Below are 20782 nucleotides of genomic sequence, written 5' to 3'. Positions count from 1 at the left end.
TGGTTCTTTCGGTAAAGTCACGTAGAATTGAAATAATAAAATAATAAAAATAAACCAATAAAATAATTCTCACGTTTCGGCCACAACGCAAGTATCCGTCCTCAGGTGGAGAACAGTCACGAAAGCTTTAAATCTAAATGTATAATCAATGACTCAATGCATTATTCTCTCCATCTTAGTCAGATAATCGTTCATATCGCGGTTGGCTGCGTACGATGCCAAAGAAGTTCAACATACATACACGGTTTTTTTCGGCATTTTATGGAAACAAGGACATGCCATTAAGATTCGGCCACCTGTCATAAATTAGGAGGGTAGGATGGGGGTAGGAGAGGGCGGGCGGAAATTAAACTGGAGTGTTCGTGGGTCACGCCTCCGGCACAATTCGCGGTTAAGGAAAGGGGACGCGAGATGGGATTTGTTGACTGGCGGCCCCTGACGACGTAGAAGCTGAGAGACAAGGCGGCGAGCGGGCGAGGGTGTCCGCGCACGTTGGCTGCAGCGACGTGCGCAGCGCGACGTGACCTCCGGTGACGAGATGCTGAATCTCGGTCATGCACATCAGCGGTGGCAATCGGCACCAAAAAATTGAGATTGTCAACATCGTCACCGACGGGCTCGATAGGCATTCTGGTTTTCATAGGCTCTCGCAAATAGAACTTGTCTCAGCAATACATCAGCCGTTTTCCATTGTACTACCGAGCCACTGCCAGGTCTGCCGACGAGCCAGCCCATCTTGAGCGGGTCTAGATGCATGCAGATGTCACGTTGTTAACGTTCTTCACAGTGTAGCGACTGGTGTCACACATCATTAGACCCTTCCCTGGACCAGCTTGGCCCCGAGCCAAATTCAGATGTCTTGTGAAGCCAGCACATAACGGTTTGGGGTTGGCTCAGCATGGCCAACAGCCAGTTGAAAACCACCCGTAGCGTTGCAGCTTCACGCTGGCTTGGCTCGGATGTGTCAGTTGAAACGCAGTATCTAAAAACAATGGGAATATTTATGTTTAAGTTAATGTTCTAGGCAGGCATCAACCAACTACTTGTGTATTCTGTCTACTCTCCCTCGGAGCACAAGCAGGGCAGAAGGGTATATTTCAGCGGTGCGGGGAATAGAGATGTCACGATTCACCTTCCAGTCGCTTCAATTAAACATTGCGATTCTGTGTCTCAATTTAATTTAAGAAACATTTGTCAACACCGTGGCGAATGTGGCGGCCACAAGTGGCCGCAGGAGTCACGTGAACTCATTACGTGCAGTGTAGACAAATCGAGAAACACCGATTCCTATGCGCGAGTTGGATCGTGCATGTGTCAAAAGATATTAATTGATCAATCCATGCATCGCCGCACCCCTAGTAGGGATTTAATGTTACGGAGAAAGGCGGGTAAATTCTGAGCTGGGGGTGGGTGGGGAGGGGTCATTATGTCCCACAAATTAGCACAATTACAACTGCCCTGGACCACAATCTAAATGCAATTAAGGGTAATTTTCCATGAGAGCCACGGCAGACAAATTCCCAAAGCAAAACTCCAGTCTAATTAAACCCATGGGAGTGAACTGTGGAACCTGCGATGGCCCCGTCGAAGCAGCAGAAGGCTTATTATAGCCAGGAGGTGAGCGAGTTGAGGTAAGAGGAATGAGAGGTGGGACCCCAGTGAGGAGGGAGGGACAATAGCTCCATCAATTACTGTTCCAGCAAAGTCCGGTGGGAATGGGGTAAAAAAAGTATATATTTTTAAAAATGCCTGCCGTGCTTGTATCAAAGCATCGACAGTGCAGTGCGAGGGGCTTCCCCCTTCTGGATTGCCGCTGTTATGTGCGTCACAACTTTAATGAGGAGAAACAAACGAGAGTGAAATTAAAGTGGTCACTGTGTGGGGGAGGGGGGTGGTGGGCGGCTGGAAAACGAAAAATAAAAATGTGCCTTTCTGGCGATTCAACTGTAAGGCTGGGACGTGATAATTGCTCTGAAATACTACGAGACAATTGCGACGCGTGGTTAAATTTAGATTTTGTATAAATGCATTGTGCTTCCATCTAAGCATGTGTTACAACAGGCTCCGAGTATAGATTCCATTTATATTGCACATTCTGCAATGCAAAAAAACGGCAAATCTGTTTTTTTATATACACGCTTCGTTTTGGAGTCGAATGATGCACAGAAGCCACTTGGAAGCTTTGTACAAATTTTTGGTGTTCCAACCGGCACTGCTCTTCCTGCAAGTTTAAACACGTAAAATCTTGTTTGTCCTGGAGACCTTTGGATGCTTGATCGTGACGATGGTAAAAATGCCGAGTGAAATGCAGATGCAATAACATTCCACATGTCACGAGCCATCTTACTCCAAAACAGGTTTTTGGAATTTCCCGACTCGAGTCCCTTGAGACCAGTCGTTGACCGCGGGGCCGCCGGCTCGTGGTCATTCGAGGACATTTGGTCAGTAGGGGCGAGACGTAAATATGAGGCTTGTCTTGGAGGCACCAGGTTTGACACTGGCGTTGGCAACAGAGGATCCCATCTTGACACTGGCCTTTGCCCAAAGAGCCCGTGGGCCTTGGCCTCAAATTCGCCTTGCGGCTCCCAGCCTTGACCTTGGCCTTGTGCCTACCGGCCTCAAACCTCAGGCTTCGTTTCGAGGGCCATGGCCTTCGATCCAAGACTCTTACGAATGCTACGTTCCCACGGCCAGTGAAAAGCAGGCCGATGCCATTGGTGAACTTGGCAAGTGGGCCTGCCTCAGATTTTCACTGTGGCCTTGCCCCCCCCCACACCTCCATCCCGTTATATGGGCCGTGTGGCTTTGCTTTCCATAGGGAGCCGCACGCCTTGAGCCGGGTAAACCTTAGAAGCAGCCGTGGGGGTTGCGGAGTCGATGCAGAAGCGCAGATCCACGAATGGTGTTCGTCACTTGGGTCAAATTCAGGGTCAGGTTTTACACAATAAACATTTAACAAATAAAAAAAATATCTGGTAGCATTGGATAGCATTAGAACGTGTTTCACCTTGTTAAAAAAAAACACAATAGAATGAGAGATTACGATCGCTTCCCCCCCCCCCGGGTGAGGAGGAATAAGCAGAGGAGATGGAGGGGAGGAGGTGGAGGGAGTGTCCAGAACAACGGGGCCGTGCAACCACGAAGCACTGAGATAGGAAACGAGCCGTGCAGGCCTTCACAGAGAACAGCCCAGCACGGCTTGAAAATGCTTCGTAACTGTTGAAGGAACGCTGCAGCATACAAGGGGACCAAGAGGGGAACACGTGGATTGGAGTGCAGCGCCAGTCTTGAGCACAGGCTACGCATCCGTAACAGTTTTGTTTGGGTTAGATCGCGTAAATATAAATGTGTCGTTAAACCCGCCACCACCCGACATAGCCAATTAGTATGGTTTGTAACGTATACAGAACGTGCCAATTAGTTACTAGTTCAGCAAACCGGTGTGCTGAAGAATAATTTCCACAACATTTAACACAGGCTAAGCATGATGTACAAAATAATTTAATGGGGTGACTTCACAGCCTTGTGCAACAAAAGGGCCTAAGAATAGGATTAAAAAAAGGTAGAATCTGCACAGCGATGGCATCGCAAAACCTTACATACACTCTTAACCCAACATCAGCTGAGAAGAAACTGTGAACAACAGATGTAAAAAAAAAACCTTCGAATTCCGTTAAAATTTTCATCATAAATGAATTTTATGCTACAGCCAACAATGCATTTCATGGTTTTCATCTGGAGTATGAGCGTAGAGAACTGATTAAAACACACGCAAACACACCTTTCTACGTTGTACAGCAGTATTGACTTTATCTATGCAAATTAATTGATTTACAGTCATTAATTAAATACCCTTAGGATTTTAATTGCCTCTTGGTAATATGGTAATAACCACATATAGATCGTTAGATTGGCCTGCCTTTTAAAATTAATCATGTTAAGCATTGCTGTTCATTTACATTTATGGTTCATCCTGTACTGCAACACAAAATCTTTACAAATACTGTGGCCGTTATTTTCAATTTAATGAGCATCCACAAACGGCAACAACCAAGTATGGAATTTTACCCGATATGTGAGCAATAAAATTTAACGTCACGTAAATATGAGGGGGGGGGGGGGGGAAGCCAAGAAAAAAACACAAAGCTGCACTATTATTAATCCTATTAAGTGTGGTAGAACCATGCATGTCAATGATAAATTATTCCGTGTTGGGATTTTATTTATTTATTACAAACTATACATTTCATGTCACAAAGAATGTAAATTACATTGTATTATGTTACGCCGGAGAGCAAATGCAGGGTAAGCTAGGTTAATTTTAGTATCACGTAATACTGGCTTTACCCCCACCCCTACATTTTCCCTTTTATGAGCAATGTTGCACAAATTAATGGATGGATATTTGAATGGATAGAGAAGTCTGTGCATTGGCAAATGGAATGAATTACCGAACTAATGCACAAATGAATAAGAGATTGCTTTAGCAACAAAAAAAAGAGCCATGTTATTTCAAAATCAAAAGTCGTCGACATCCAGACAAGGTGTAACGCCATTTTAGGGGCGTACAAAGCCTCAGGGTGTGTTTCCCAACCATCAATTTTGTGTGTGCGCATTACATCTTCCTGCAAGTAATTCATCACCGAGCAATGCTACACGGAGAACAAATACATTGACAGACAAGATGAAAGCAAGATAACGTAGATGATGATTGTGGCGACGGTGGTGGTGATGGTGATGGTCATCACCATACTCATCCATATATCAAGTATTGGCAAACAGCCACAGCAACTGTTGGCAATTGGTTTAGTGTTGCGGATGTAGGTATATACACATTTAAAAAAGCACGTTAAGAAAAAACTAACAACGTGAACTCCTAATTAAAACGTGACTTCACGAACGTGACTAACGAGCAAAGTGAAACATTCAGAGTGACGCAGGACGCCCGACGGCCACGACAAAAACCACACGGCGCTCAAATTGTCGGAGTCGTTCTATCGTTTCTGGGTTTTTTTTGGATAGACCGACGCGATCCCTCAGATCGCCGCAAGCCACGGGGGGGCCGCATGGATTGTGATCGCTCGCACCCCCCCCTCAACCCCCCCCCTCCCCACGGCGGCAGGGTGAGGTTACAGATTTTATGCTTTATTTTACGGGTGGATGAAAGAAAGAACGAAGAAAGATAAACAATAACCGGAGACAAAGAGTTCACTGCTTTAGCCCACCAAGCTTCAAGACACCGGTGGGCTAAAGCAGTGAACTATTTATCTTTTGTCAACGTGACACTTTTTTACTGATTGGCCGTGTCGGGTGGTGGAGGGTTACGACACATTTATAAATAACGCGATCTAAACCCAAAAACGTTGATTATGAATAATATTGGTCGCGAAAGCCTACGTGTTAAACTGAAAAGCCGGAGAATAACAACACGTGTGCAGCAACGCATACGCGAAACACCGAAAACACGCGCGTCATTTGAATAGGGCATATCTGGCGTGAGCGGCATAGCCATGCTGACACAGAATAAGGGCTGCCAACTTCTCCAACGAGCTCCTGATCAAGAGCGCACAACATCACAAGTTCATAGAACCAAATAGCAACCAAGTAGGAGGCCATCAGAGGAAGGAAAGTTACCTGGCTCCTATTTGCCAAATGAGGTGATGCCTTTGTATCTACGTGAGCAAAAGCCTGGAAGGCAAACGCTCTCAGAATGTGCGATGTTCTGCCAATTGGCACTTGCAAGCGCTTGGCGTTGCTCGATTAGCTCTTCTCTTGGGTTGAAACAACACACGGCTCCTGATAATGAACCGTGAAATAAAACCTTGCGGGTAAAAAGTATACCCAGAAGATGTTGGCATCCGATTCATTAGTCAAGGAAAGGGTACCAATGTCGCCTGCCGACTTTTCACTTCAACAGGAGCTATGAACGAATTGTAGCTTGGAGAATCAAGATTTTATCTTGTATTTTTTTTACAGCTCTTTGTCAATCTATGGCTGGATGAAGGCCTGTATCAATGCCGGGTCAGTCATTGGAGCTGTTTGACTGTACTTCACCACACTGCTCCATGAGGGATGGCGCAGGAGCAGTTAAGGTGTCACGAACCGAATTACATTTACCGTGGCTGGGAATCCAAGCCAAATCGGCAGGTTCATGAAGCGGTGCGCTAACTGCTGTGCCATAGCTCCACCTGAGCTTCCAAAGAAAAAAATAGACTAATTCCCAGGCACGGTTTCAGAAATGTGAATTCACTCATTTAAATGTGATAATTAACTCCGGACAAAACTCGCAACGGAAATTATAGTTAGCAGTCATGCTGCTATACGACTGGAAACTTTTAGTTGCTGACAGTACTTTATTGTCATCACTTTTCATAATCACCGCCTTGAAAATGAAAAAACAATATTTAAACCGGCAATTTCAAACGCTGTAACTGAAGTCTCTGAGGTTTTATTCGTGTTATTTTCAAGGTACATATATATATTTAACATGTGCATTAAAACGTACGTGTAGTATTAATATGATTCCGAAAGATAATTTCACAAGTGATACGGCATTTTCACTGTTATTCAAAAGCAATTAATTGTTTTGCCTTTTCAACCGGCAAAACATCAACCACAATTTGTTTTTAATAATTTTAAAAAGACAAATTAGATTTCTTGGGCATGTGACGGCAAAACAAGAGACTGAATATATTAATGTTTTTGGCTGATAAAATTGCAGGTACAACAACGAAGCCGGGAAGGATAGCAAATTAAGTAAATAAGCAATTTGAACAAATGAATGCAACTGGGATTGTTAAATGCCAAGTTGCTGGGAAATGTCAAGGATAGTGCTAAATGGAAGGTCACAATCGCCGACCTCTTTGAGAAAGAACGTGGCAGGAAGAGAGAAAAAAATCATCCACAGCTCAAATGCAAGTAACCACACAGTGTGGAGGGTTGTTAACGCGTGGATTTCTTTTTGGAGGTGGTAGCAACAAGGATCTATGTTGTAATAGATTAAGTCAGGCCTCATTATTGTTACGAATGTGATGCTACTTGATTAAAAAATTCTGATCATTAGATGTTCACATTCCACCGCTTAATAAGAGCTCCACATGATGAAATCCTCTTTGGCACCTCAACCCAACCAACGTTGATTTGTGGTCAACTTTCACCATTCTAAGTAATTTATTGCAGAAGTAAAAAGAACACCCATTTACAAAACCGCAGGGTTCTGGGGATAAGTCAAACTCTGAGCAGGCACAAACTAATACTCTCCCTCTCTTCCCTCCTTCTCGCTCCCTGTCCATCTCTCTCTCTCTGTGCACGCGCATCACACGTTCACACGCATGTGGCAACCGAAAGAACACGCCAGGTGCGTTTCCGCAGGCAAGACGGCAACACAAACAAATGGGTACAATTACATGCCATGATTTTGGCGAAAAACAAGACTGGCTGAGCAAAGATGCAAACCAGGGCAGCCCAAGGCCACACCAGGGCAGGCGGCGTATCGCTCCGGCGAGTATTTTCCAGCAGCATCGCAAACTTGGGCAAAGTGGCGAGGCATCCAGTAGCGAGCGCTGAGACTCCATCACGACTCTGGTCGTTGGGGTCTCTTGTTGATCTCAGTGCGTGCTTATTTTAGGAATAGCGGTGATGCCGCCCCACGTGCGCCTGTAATGGTGAGAGTGGATAACAAGTCCAGAATGCCATTACCCGCTTTAGAGTCCGATTGTTTTCACAAACCACTGACTGCGCAGGGACACTTTTGGAGATTGCTGGCGAAATGTAATTTTGGCAGGACAATGTTTGGTCGACAATTTTCTTTACTCGGTGGTAAATCACTTGTTTTAGTTTTGTTTTGATGTACACTAGAAAGACAAAAGATCCCCCCCCCCCATATAGCGATTCAGACTTTTGGGGAAAGTGCTGTTAGTGAGCACATATTAAGGTCTTCAATTGCACGCGAGGGAGTGGTGCAGTTAGTAGAATGTCTGACCACCTTTGTCTTCCCAGTGTTAATGTTTAGGCACCAATTAATTTAAGGCCAAGTCAACCTACGGAAAGGCTCTGGTCAAGTTTAGATTCCACAAGACACCAATGTTCGTCATCGGTGGGAATAGACTTAAGTTGGGTTTGGACTGCACTCAAGTAAACAATGTGCCATTTACCATTATCCACTATCCACAAAGACAAAGATCCCCCAAATAGCCTTATGGACTACTGGGGGCAAGTGCTGTTTGCGAATACTTATTAAGCCAAGAGTAGACTGCGAAGCCAACGTCATACCCAGCCAGTTTTGTCTCCCCAAGTGTCGATGTTTATGATCGCGCCAGGTACTCATTTAAGTCGAGTCGACAGAGGAAGGACCAGATCAAGTTATGGTACCACTTGGCACGGACATTTACCATTGGCAGGAATGATAATCCTGTTTGCTGGGCTCGTCGTGCAGCGTGCTGCCCATCAATGCACATCCACACACACAATCACACCAAGCACTGTCATTATCTGAAATGTATTTCTTTTTTATACCCACAATATAATGAACTCATTCTTATGCAAAAAAAAATTAATACCAGAGTCTGGCCATGAAGAGAATTCAATCTTACACTGTACACAAAAGGCTCTGCCCAACTTCCCCCACTATAATAAACGCTGATGAATTTGTGTATGCTGTGCATTATCTCATACTGAAAGACAATAACTGACCAAACACAGTTATCCATTACAACCTGCTGCGTTTTATCCAATGCCTCGACAGCCAGACGATGATGCGTCAACTCGGAGCAGTCACGGTTAACCAATTCGGCTCTTGCAAAGCAGTTGTTCAACATTCACTCTACCCACTTGGAGACTCTTTAGAGAGAGAAAAAAAAAACAAGCAGAGGACGGAACTTTCTCTCAATACCAAAGTGCGATTCACTGCACTCCACATGCTGCAAAAGAGCTTTGATACTTTTAAATATATTTTCAGCTACTCCACTTTACTGTGGCAACGGGAGTAGAGGTACCCATCCTCCTGTAAGTACAGAGTCAAGTTCTCACCTTCATAGTGGGATACTTTTTTCTCCAAGTACCTGCAATGGGCAAGCAACTGTTGGTCCCGCTGCGGTTTCTGACTTGCAGAATCATGGTTTTAAACTAAAACGAAGCAATAAACTACCAGATAAGGCCTACTGAGTGATATAGCTCATTTTCAGAAGCGACCTGGCCACAAATGATAGCTCAATGAAATGGCTTATCACGTGGACATTTCTAGCAGCCATATACTCTTAAACACATGTTTCTAAATGTGGAGGGAAAAACCGTAAGAACCGGAGAAATCTTCAAGTGACCACGGGGAGAGAGACACGCAAACTCCAAATATACGGGCGTCAGGGTCAAGATCGAACCCACGCCCTCCTCCATACCTTGGCGAGGTAGTTAAAATTTCGCCATCGTGGCGACCACCGTGGTTGCCACGACTGCGCCTGGCATCGCAAGGCACTGGCCCCCTTAGCCGTGTTCCGTGGCATGCGAACAAATCCTGTCGGCGCGGCGTCATAATGAACGGCACACGTAAAACTTTTCACCGTAATGACGGGAACAAACCTGAAGAAGCGGCACAGGGCAACGGTCTTACACACACTCGGGGGGTCACGAGATGTGTCGACTGAAGGTTAGGGGAAACACAAGAGTTTGGGCTCGACTTTTGCGTTCAGAAATGAACGACAAACCATGCACTCGTTTTTTTTTCTGTCAAAATTACGATTTGCCATTTGGCGGCAGGAACAGCAAATCCGCGCAAAGGTCTCCAAGCAGCTGTTACTGCAGGTATCATGAATGGCGTGGCGGCATTAATGAAGAGCGCAAATGTTCTACTGCCAACTTTTGCAAAGCTTTTGACCACAAACTTGTCCTGAGTTACACAAAAACATTTCACACTTTGCAACAGCGCCGGGGAGGGGGGGGGGATTTATTTGGCAAACGAGTTAGACGCAACAACGTTAAAAGCCGCGGGAACCTTTTATAATGTGGATCTGGCAATAAACACAATGGAAGCCTAAAAACAAAAAGACGCCATTAAATCTCAAAATCGTCCCCCCTCCGCGTGCCTGTGAGGATCTGTGGGAAGAAGTGAATCTGAGCGGTGGGCTTGAGGCTGTTCAGATAACTCGGATCAACAAAGGGTTCCGCATTGAAGGGCTTTGAGGCTAATGTAACCGTGTGGCAGGAGGGACAATGGTAACATGTAACAGGCCGCAAGGGAGAAGGGGTTGTCGCTGGCAGCAATTGCTGTGCTCTCATTAAGCGTTTGCTCACAACATGGCAACGTACGCAAGGGCACGTTCGGTGTTGCTACGGAGCATGTCCGAAAGCATTCGTTTTGAACAGCGAACCAGAATAATCAAAGTGTCCCGTCAAACATTTACGCACCTTATAATAAACGCAATCACGTACATCCCACGAAAATTGCGAATGGTTTACGAATTTACGTGGTTGTTTTTTTCTTTTGAAGCGTGGATTAAAGCAACGATGGTCTTTTCCTGTTCCTATTCAGCATTATTATTTGTAGTTATGTCCAACTAAAATGCATAATTCAATTGAGAGGGCTTGCCTATCGAATACGACACGCTTGGCATTCGGAGTGGTTCGGAAGAGGTGTCAACTGTGACTCCACCTGGATTTGTGACGTGTGCCACACGCACACTCGGGTATACGACGCCGAATGGCTCGCGTTCCTGATATGTGCCGCCCATCCATCAATGTCATAGTTATCTGAGCATTCTCTGAATGTTATTGAAGCGTTCGGCAGATCGACGCGGTACTGCACAACGACATTTGTACAAATCGTAACAATTTTTTGTTTTATTGCGCCTCGGTTGTGGCTGGGTTTAATCAACACGGGCCCCCCCCCCTGGACGCCGAAACGATCGAACGTTCAAAGTTTGCCAATCAGCAGACACAGATGTGCGGCAATTGATATGCACATCAGCTGATGCCCAGTATGCAGTGATAATCACGGGAGTTGCGGGAACACTGGCAATGAGATGAATGTGCGTACATTACTCTGCTGCGCTGTGCAACGCCGGAGATAAAATGCCTGTGCAGGCATTTCACAACCGCCTCCCTCTGCAATTCACTCACGCTGCACAAAGGACCCTTGCTTCAGAGACACACCGGGCCCCCGCTGTTGCACTGTGCGGCAGAGGCGCGGAATAATTCATCGCCAGGTTTGTCTGCATGTGGGATTTAACGGTGATTTGCATTGACTTGCAACTCTCACTAATAATTATGCATAAAAGACAACGATTTCGCGTGCAGCCTTAACAGACTTTTGCGGCAAGTGCTGTCAGCGAGCACCTACAAAGGCCGGCACGGTGCACAAGGGGGTGCTCGGCCAGCACTATGCCCGGCAGCCTTTGTCTTCCTAATGGCGCTGTTTATGCAATTCACCAGGTACTTATTTGAGGCCGAGTCAACCTCGGGGAAGCCCAGGACTGGTTCAAATAATAGTCACTGATCTTGGCCATGCGTGGGAATCGAACTCGGGTCGCCGGGTTCGGATCGCAGCATGCTAACAGCTACGCCACCGCTCCGGACAACACACACACACACACGTGCATCCAACACGCGGTACCTGGGTGCCAATGACATATTGGCACTGTAAATTTGAAAAAGCAAGGTGATCAATCAAACAGTCACCAAAATGAGGCAGTCTTTCTAAACAACAATTTGTTATTTACACCACGTGCCACATAAATCATGGCAGCCTTCCCTCCACACGGAGCAAGACAGACAGCGTGCATTAAACAAAACGTAATGTATACAATGCAAGCGTTTCATTGACAGGTTATTGATTTATCTATTTATCTATCTCCCCCCAAATGTGTGGTTTCGCCAAGAAATTTCCTCCAATGCACAGACAAAGACTGGCCGTAGGACTTTAATCACGTTTAATTATGCAACGCTATGCAAACCCAACACGACTTCCAAAATGACACGGCTGTAAATAAAATAGATTAAAATGTGTGGTCAAGGAAAAGGTGCCAATGCATGCCCTTGTGCGATATACACATACAACATACACACGTACGTGCAATATACACACACACTTACAAACGTGCGATATACACACACACATACACACGTACGTGCAACATACACGCATATACACATGTACGTGCGACATACATACACACGTACGTGCGACGTACACATATACATACACGCACGTAGGACGTTCACACGTACGTGTGACATACACACGTAGATGCAGCATACACACATATGTGCGACACACACGCACGCACGGATGAGCGACATACAGATACACACACACACACGTGCGACACACACACATATGTGCGGCATACACACATATACACAAGTACGGAACAGCCTCCGCATCTTCACCAAGGCCGTTGTTTTGTCACACACACGTGAAAATACTTTTAATCCGATGTTGGGTGACGGCGCGGCCCATGTCATGCGGGTTGGGGGTTATTTGAGCATACTTCACCATGCTAACCGATGCATATTTGGCGACGGGGAGCATAAATGTTGGAGCATAGCACAGGACGAACATTGATTTTGCCGCATGGCCCTCTGCTGGCAACGCATGCCCGCAGCGGCCTGCAGCACCTGTTTTACACACGGTGGCTCTCCATCCATGCGCTAACCAAGCTCATTCACACTTGGCTAATGGGATCTGACAAGATCACAGGCATTCTGTGTGATGTGGTCCACAGGCATGGACATCGTTTAGAGTTCCTCTCAAATCGAAGGTCCCCTATGAACGACGAATGACAAAGTCGGCGTTTTTTTTGTTTTGGTACGTACATGGGCCACAGCGGCCGCTGGGTCATCTGGCTGCAGCTTTGATCGTTGCACCTGAAGCACCCGAATGTGGCTCCGTGGAGCACGGCTGTCGGTAACGCAGTCTGCCGGCCAAATGAACCATTCAACCAAAATCTGCGTTCCCATGGGAACGCTGAGAAGATAAATTGGTCTTTAATGCTCCCATGGGGATTGGCTGCTTTTGCTAAGCGGTTTAGTAAAAGAGAGAAGATAGTAAACGACACACAAAGACGCTCCGTATAGCCCAAACAGGCTGGCGTGGCACACGAGGGGGTGGGTGGCCAGCACCACGCCCGGCTGCCTTTGTCTCCCCAGTGGCGATGTTTACACACCGCACCAGGTACTCATTTGAGGCTGAGTCGAGATAAGGGAGGCCCAGGACGGGTTCAAATAATCGTCACTGGTGTTGGCTGTGAGTGGGAATCGAGCTCGGGTCCCTGGGTTCGTAGCGCAGCGCCGCTAACTGCAACGCCACCGCTCCGGACAAAACATACACACACATGCGCGCGCGCGCACGCACACAGTAGATACATTCTAGACCCAATGCACACATCGCCAAATGTTACTTTTTGTCTGATCTTTGCCAAAAGACACGCCACTGTTTCCATTGCCGACAATGAAGCTAAGTGCCACGGTGATGCGTTGCCGCTCTTTCAAGAAGGCTTGAAACCGAGTCACTATTTAACTGTGCTTGTGATTCTGTACAGGTGATATACAGTGCCCGGTAAATAAATTATTTGATTAGCCGATGTGCATTTTCAGAAACGTACCGAAATCAGCGAACGCCGACTGCCCGATGACTTTTAAGTCCGCTGGAGGAGGCAGACTCTGGCCGTATGTGAAATTTCCATTCTGCAAACACACAAGCCAGAGCAGGGAATCCATTACCACGGAGTGCATGGGTGTGTGTGTGTGTGCTGAACCAAACATTAACGTGCAAGGGCAGATCGGGAGCGCTGCCTGAGCACGTGCATTCAAAAGTTCGCCAAAATGCACACCTGCGGTAATTCCTTTGGGCGACTGAAGCAGGCAAGATGAACTTCCTGAGAGTCCATTTAAGCTTTAAAGGAAAGGGCAAGAGCGTCAATGAGGAGCCTCCTCCCTTCAATTCATGGCGAGTATATTGATGTATTGGCGGTACACTGGTGCAGCATAACACAAACAGTAATAACATCTAAATTCGAATAAGAAAATCTGTTTATCTGTCTTTAATTGACTCTTTCGCCATGTTTGACACGATTCGAAGGTTTATTCAGTCTAATGAGACTTGCTAACAAATGGCTAATATTGACCGTTGATTTGGGTCCGTTGCATCAAGGAACCGTCTGAGTCAAATCCGCCTTTGGAACAAGCAGCCAGCCAATCGTCAACAGGGCTGGGTGCTGCTATACGCCAACAAGACTTAAATTTCCATTTAAAGCTTTCGTGACTGCAGGGATTCATATTCTTGGTTCTTTCGGTAAAGTCACGTAGAAGAGAAACAATAAAACAATAAAAATATAAAACAATAAAATTCTCACGACGTTTCGACTGCAACACAAGCAATCATCATCATGTGTGAAATCCACATCAAGAACATTTGAAAAAAGTGGCGTTTTTTTCTTAACGTCAGCACCACAGACAGCGATTTGGCAGTTGTTCAGATGGATGAGTCCATCTATGTTCCGAACATGTTCCGAACATAGATGGACTCGTCCATCTGAACAACTGCCAAATCACTGTCCGTGGTGCTGGCAACAAGACTGTTTAGCTTCGTGTTCAGCCGCTCATAACACTCCTCTTCCAACTGCTTCGACATTACGAGAACTGAATTTCATGCACCCTGCAACCCCGTTCAGAAGATATTCTGACCGGGGTTGCGAAACACAGAAAACAAAAAAATGCGTTGCTATTTATTTTAATACCGCGCACCGGTGTACCGCCAATACGTTCATATGCCAAGCACTTCAAAGATTGAGGTCTACCACTCCCCTGCCCACCCCCCTACCCGGTGTTTTTGCAATCAGTGCCTCATATAAGAGAAGAGCGCTCTTAGGAAGCAACGCACACCACTCTTGGACTGTTGGCAAACTGGGCGAGTGCTAAAATGGCCTCTCACCTGTGCCCGCGATGACAGCCTCACTTTGTGACGGCACATGGAAGGAAATGTGCGGCGCCGTGTGATGTCGCGCCAAGCAACGATAAGATGGTTAAGGAGGGGGATAGCGTAAAACTCCACGAAGAATTCTAGATTTGAAGCTTTCGTGACTGCAAGGATTCATACTCTTCGGTTTTTTCGGTAAAGTCACGTAGGTAAAACAATAAAATAAAAAAAATGAAAACAACTAAATTAAATCACGACGTTTCGGAGGCAACACAAGCCTCCCTCATCAGGTGTAAAAAGGCACAGTTATTTGCTCGCTGGTGTCATCACGGCAGGTGAAAACAGATTTCATCGGGATAATGATGGGGCGGATCAAATTAATTTCATACATTTAGTACTGTGCATCTGAAAAACCAAATATAACATGAATATACAACACCACTCCCCTGGTCATTGTCTTCATAAACCTCACGCCTAGATATCTCCACGCATGCTGGGGACTCGAGCCGAGACTGCCCGTTTATTACGATCTGTGCTCAACCACCGTTATTACGGTGCAGAGTGAGTTCTCATTTCTTGCTTCTTTCCAGCCGTGTCGTTCATCCAAAGAACTGTGGACTAAATTAAAGGAACGGGGTCAACTTTGTACGCGTTCTGCTTTGCTTTGCGGGACCCTTTTGGGGCAAGTGTGAGAAGAAGAAGAAAAAAATACTCCAGCACAATAAAATAATTATAACATTCCAGTCTGTTGAGATGGAGTGCCGAGACAAGAATGCTTAGCACTTAATTGCACGGGAGTGCTTGGCTAACATTTCGTGTTGTTTGTGTTCAATGCAGAGGGCCTCTTACCACGTTGTACCACATGTCATACTTGACTTGATGGCCATCTTGGTTGGTGAGAAACAAATCTGTCACGAACAGAAATACATTGACACAATTAGCCACCCCCCACCCAAACGTGTAGAGTCGTGCAAATGCTGTTTGAAAACAAGATGGCCACACAGGGCAACCGAGGACAATTCATCAAAATGTTTTCATAATTCTCAACATTATTTACGATTCATAATACAGGTTTTTTTTGGGTGAGATCGTGTACATATATAAATGTGTCGTTAAACCCGCCACTGCCCGACACAGCCAATTAGTAAGGTTTGTCACGAACACAACATGCCAATTCGTTACTAGTACAGCACACCGGTGTGTTGGAGAGCAAAGCCACAACATTCGCTCTCCAACACACCGGTGTGACTGTACTAGTAACGCGTTGCCGTGTTCTGTTTACGTGACAAACCTTACTAATTGACTCTGTCGGGTGGTGGTGGGTTTAACGACACATTTCTATATTTACGCGATCTAACCCAAAAAAAACCTGTATTATGGATGATATTGGCCGCGAAATCGTACGTGTTAAAACATTATTTACGATTACAATATTTCGAGTGGAAGTATTTGTGGATGAAGGAAGTTTTTAATTATTAAGATATATACAATAAAACCTTGGATTGCGAGCATAATTCGTTCCGGAAACGTGTTTGTAATCCAAAGCACTCGTATATCAGTTGTGATCACGTGACGCTTGGCAGACAAAGTGTGTACACGTACTACTCGTATTGCAAGACCTCGCTCGTTTATCAAATTAATACTTATTTAAAAATTTTGCTCGTCTTGCAAGACACTCGCGGACCAAGTTACTCGCAATCCAAGGTTTTACTATAGAGGCATTGAAAAATGTGACCAAAGCGAGGGGCATCTATCAGTGCTACTGTAAAAAATATTTTAAAAAACGGTCTCTTTGAATTTTCCATGATGAAGACAACTGTAAAAGCAGTACAGTTGATTGTTTGCAGGCTCGTAATTTACAAATCAATGGCAAAATGTGGAAAGGTTTCCAGAAGGGTGCACGAAATTTTTCTTTCTTAACCTTTACCCAGGGACGGAAGAGCTTAACTGAACTGTGGAAATCATTGTTAGCCAAAATGTTTAATCAGAATGCAATACTTTGCACAATGCAGGTCACAGCGGAATTGAAATCCTGGAATAGAACTAAATCTATATCATTCTACAGGAGAAACCCGAAGCAATAACACAATTTTATTTAACAAAAAATGTAACTCGCAAAGACACCTTTCGTAGTAAGCATCAATGATCAACACTTGAGCTGTGACACGTTTCACCACCACATCGGTTAATATTTAACGATCTTGCTGCGTCTCCAATTAAAGCACACTGATGCTTCAAACGGAGGCATCTTGTAATTGGAGCTGCAGACCTCAGTCACAGTCGCTAAGCAGCTGTAATTGCTGGCAGTGAGGCTGCAAGTGCACATTTAAGTAATTACACAAAACGCATAAAATGAATAAACATTCGTCCCTCGATGGGTGAAAGGCAAAAATTGCGGTGCTCATCCCTGACAACAAGCAAGGCAAGACCGCGCGGTCAGGCACAGTGCTTCAAAAACAGGTCCACCGTGCGAGCCCGCGAAAAACTCAGATCAGCTGATTCTGGTCTGCTCATCGGTACAAATACGAGACTACGATGATGTTGTTGTTGTTGTTCTATGAGAGACGAAGCCTTTTGCAGCCAGACTCCGCGATTGTGGAATCCCCTTCCTCCGTACATTTAGGGATTCTGAGTACGCGTCACTTTTTGAAATCATGTCTTAAAAACTCACCTATTTGTACAGCAGGCTTTCCCTGTAACTTAAGATTTTAAAAAATGCTGTTGTTTGATTGGAATACTCTGATTCGCTTTTATCATAGTTCTTCATATTATTGGAATTTCGAGAGTAGTAATTGAAACTGTTGTTATCGTTTTTCTATTTTGCTTAGATTTTATCTATATTTGTGAGTGAAGTTAAAATTAACATACAGCGTTCAAATACTTTAATATGGAAGAGGCTGAATAAAATCGTTATTATCTGGGTGCCACGCGGTCACGCGCAAAGCACCTCCGATCAGCGCAGTACGGTTGGGAAAGAAGTTCGGCACACGATCGTACGTACACACGTGTGGCCAAGCTGGGATCACGGCACCCTGAGTCATCAGACCGGCTCTTACAAGAATATCGGCACTGGGCTCTCGGGGCCACGCCGCTGGCTTGCCCTGGTCGGTCCTTAAAAGGACGGCGATCCAGGGGAGTCCCAGGGCCTATCTAGCCGGTCTTCCTTCTTCACTGGTTTAAGCTGAACACTCAACCCCGAGCCCACCGGTTCACCGCCTTATATAGCAACTCTCCCCCGAGGGGTGGGACCGTGGGGGATCACAGCGCCGTTTCAGCCCCCCCAGGCTAAACGGTGCGGATGTGGGTGTAAGCATCCTTCCGCGTGCGGGCATAACCACCCCTGGTGTGTTTGTTCGCCCTCCCGTAACACCTCTACACACGCACAGAGACAACTCTCGCAGGCACAGACGTGCCCTGGCGGTTTTCCTGCGAGCCCTCGCAGACGTGACCCCACTTGAGCGCGGTCACCGTCCTGAGTGAAGCGCACGTCGACTAATCGACGCGGGTGTGGGCCCGTGCGGGAGTTGAAACGGATTGCATTATGTTGGGGGGGGGGGGGAAAGGGAGCTAAGTGGGCGGTGAAGAGACGAGCAAAGGCAGGCACGGCAGTGCAGTTTTGCTTTTAAATTAAAACGTTTTACAATCACTTCGTGCAGAGCATCTCTAAATGATTAAATGCAACCAACTAGCCACAGGCCAATCAATCCGGGTCAAAAACAAGCCAACTCAAGCAAAGGCAGCACGTTCTAAGTTTGATTGAAAATACGCAATTGTGCCAGCAGTTCTGACGAGACTTAACATATACTTACACCAGCCCACAGGGGATTGTTGTGTCAGTCCGTCGTGCAGGGAGGGGCTGGGTGGGGAGGGGAGGGTGGGGAGGGGCTGGGTGGGGAGGGTGGGGCTGGGTGGGGAGGGGCTGAGTGGGGAGGGTAGGGAGGGGCTGGGTGGGGAGGGTGGGGAGGGGCTGGGTGGGAGGGGTGGGGCTGGGTGGGGAGGGGCTGGTCACCCCATTGTGCCCTTATAAAACTCAACGTTTAACCTACTCACGCCGGCTTGTGCCCGCCCTCACAGTCGGGCATATTTGCAGAATACACCACGCCGCCGTTGACCCTGGCCATTGACCGAGCAACCCAACGTTCCTACCAGCTCGCTCCACAGGAATGTGTTTGTTACAGAGGAAGGCAGCACGACAACTAGGGGTCCTTGCACATCCTGATTTTAGACAACTTGCCTTCACCAACAAAGCTTCGGCAAACAATTGTTTCAAGGTGCGACTCGGGAGCGCAAGGTTTGAGCGGTTCCTGTAAAATATAAAGGCCCACGGTCACAGAGGGCTTCGTGAATAGTATCGATGTAGAATTTAAAAGGGAGCCAGAGCAGCGTTTTAAGAACTGGAGTAATATCTAATGAACTGTGCGTGCTGCGTCGGCAATCTGGCTACGAAAATGAGCGTTACTGTTGTATAAGAGAGAATTAAAAAAGCACAAACTAACATCTCGGCATATTTATCAGATGGAATGGATCCGAATTTGTCAAAAATGAATGATTCAAATGGTAATATAGGCCTCTGTGGGTATCCAAACACGATTGTGGCTGCAGTCATTCCCACGTTTTCATAGTATTGGAGTAAACACGTGACTATAAAAAAAGGATTTAAATCTTGGGGGGATTTAGCTAAAGTGTATTTGGAGCAGACAAATATCACCTCTGTTTTATTGGAATTTATTCTGAGATAAATCATAGCCACCCATGACTGCATTTCACTCAGGAACTGAGATAGCAGGGAACCTGTCATCTCCGGTTTGGTATGAAAGTCAAAATACAAGGAGGGCATCATCTGCATAACAGCGAAAATCCCAAGTTTATATTTGTTGATCCTTGATCCGAGGGGGACACGTAGACACGAAACAGCTTGGGGCCAAGGGCTGAATCTTGTGGAACTCACGACCGACGGAGACAAATTGACATCGATGCGCTGAAAATGAAAACCAACGAACGGGGAACATTTACATGTTTTACACGGCCCCAATTTGGGTCAGCTACTCAAATTCACTGCAGTGGGGCACGGTAAGACCGTCAGTTTTATGCATCGGTGCGTTCAAACAGTGACGGTCGTGCACGTGATCGATAATGCTCGCGTGTGAAGGGAGGCACACTCCCTGAGGGTCCCCACGGTAAACTTCTCCTAAGCACTATCGATTGCGGAACGTGTGTACGTTCAACTTCGTCCGCGCCGTACGTAGCCAACCGTGCTAACCGGAGGTGCGGGACAACGCCTTCTTGTGGGAGTGCAACGTCAACAAAACGTCGTATTTATCCATTTCCGAAAAGTTGCACTCATTCTAGATTTGAAGTTTTCATGACTGCAGGGATCCACTCTTTGCTTCTTTCGGTAAAGTCACGTAGGTATAAAATTAAATACATTTAATCACGACGTTTCGGGCACAACACAAGCGTCCGTCATCAGGTGGGACAACCACAGCAAGAAACAATTGCTGAAGTGGGCAAAAGGGCTGCTGTAACAAGAGGCTATATAGGTAAGAGGGGGGGAGGAGCCAGGGAGGAGAGGTAGAGAGGGGGGGTGTGGGGTAGGGAGAGTGGAGTGCTGAAGCTAAGACACATACACGGCAAAATGCCGCATCTCCAGTTTCTTCAGCCTCCTATCCCAGCCCCACTCACTTCCCTAAAAATGCCGTGTTACAGCAGCCCCTTTGCCCACTTCAGCAATTGTTTTCTTGCTGTGTTTGTCCCACCTGATGACGGACGCTTGAGTTGCACTCAAGTTTCTGAGAAAACGTTGAAGAAAACTGCCATGGTGAGACTTCAAAAAAAAAAAGCCCAGGCTTTGGAAAACGCCAATGTTGGTTACACTGC

At 46.2% G+C, this 20782-nt stretch overlaps 1 protein-coding gene across 1 annotated transcript in view; it reads right to left on the bottom strand.

Moving 5' to 3' along the window:
* Positions 1-20782, bottom strand: part of ITFG1 (integrin alpha FG-GAP repeat containing 1) — a 183172-nt gene that overhangs the window by 130217 nt on the left and 32173 nt on the right. The window contains exons 7-8 of the mRNA XM_078606544.1: positions 15755-15813; positions 13593-13674 (exon numbers count right to left, since the gene is read on the bottom strand). Of these exons, the coding sequence (XP_078462670.1) occupies positions 13593-13674; positions 15755-15813 (141 nt within the window). The remainder of the gene's footprint in view (positions 1-13592; positions 13675-15754; positions 15814-20782) is intronic.

Source organism: Lampetra planeri, chromosome 26, assembly GCF_965212315.1.
Source record: "Lampetra planeri chromosome 26, kcLamPlan1.2.h2, whole genome shotgun sequence".
NCBI classification, from domain to species: domain Eukaryota; kingdom Metazoa; phylum Chordata; class Hyperoartia; order Petromyzontiformes; family Petromyzontidae; genus Lampetra; species Lampetra planeri.
Note: the sequence above shows the minus strand (reverse complement) of the source record. Positions and strands in the feature narration are given on the sequence as shown.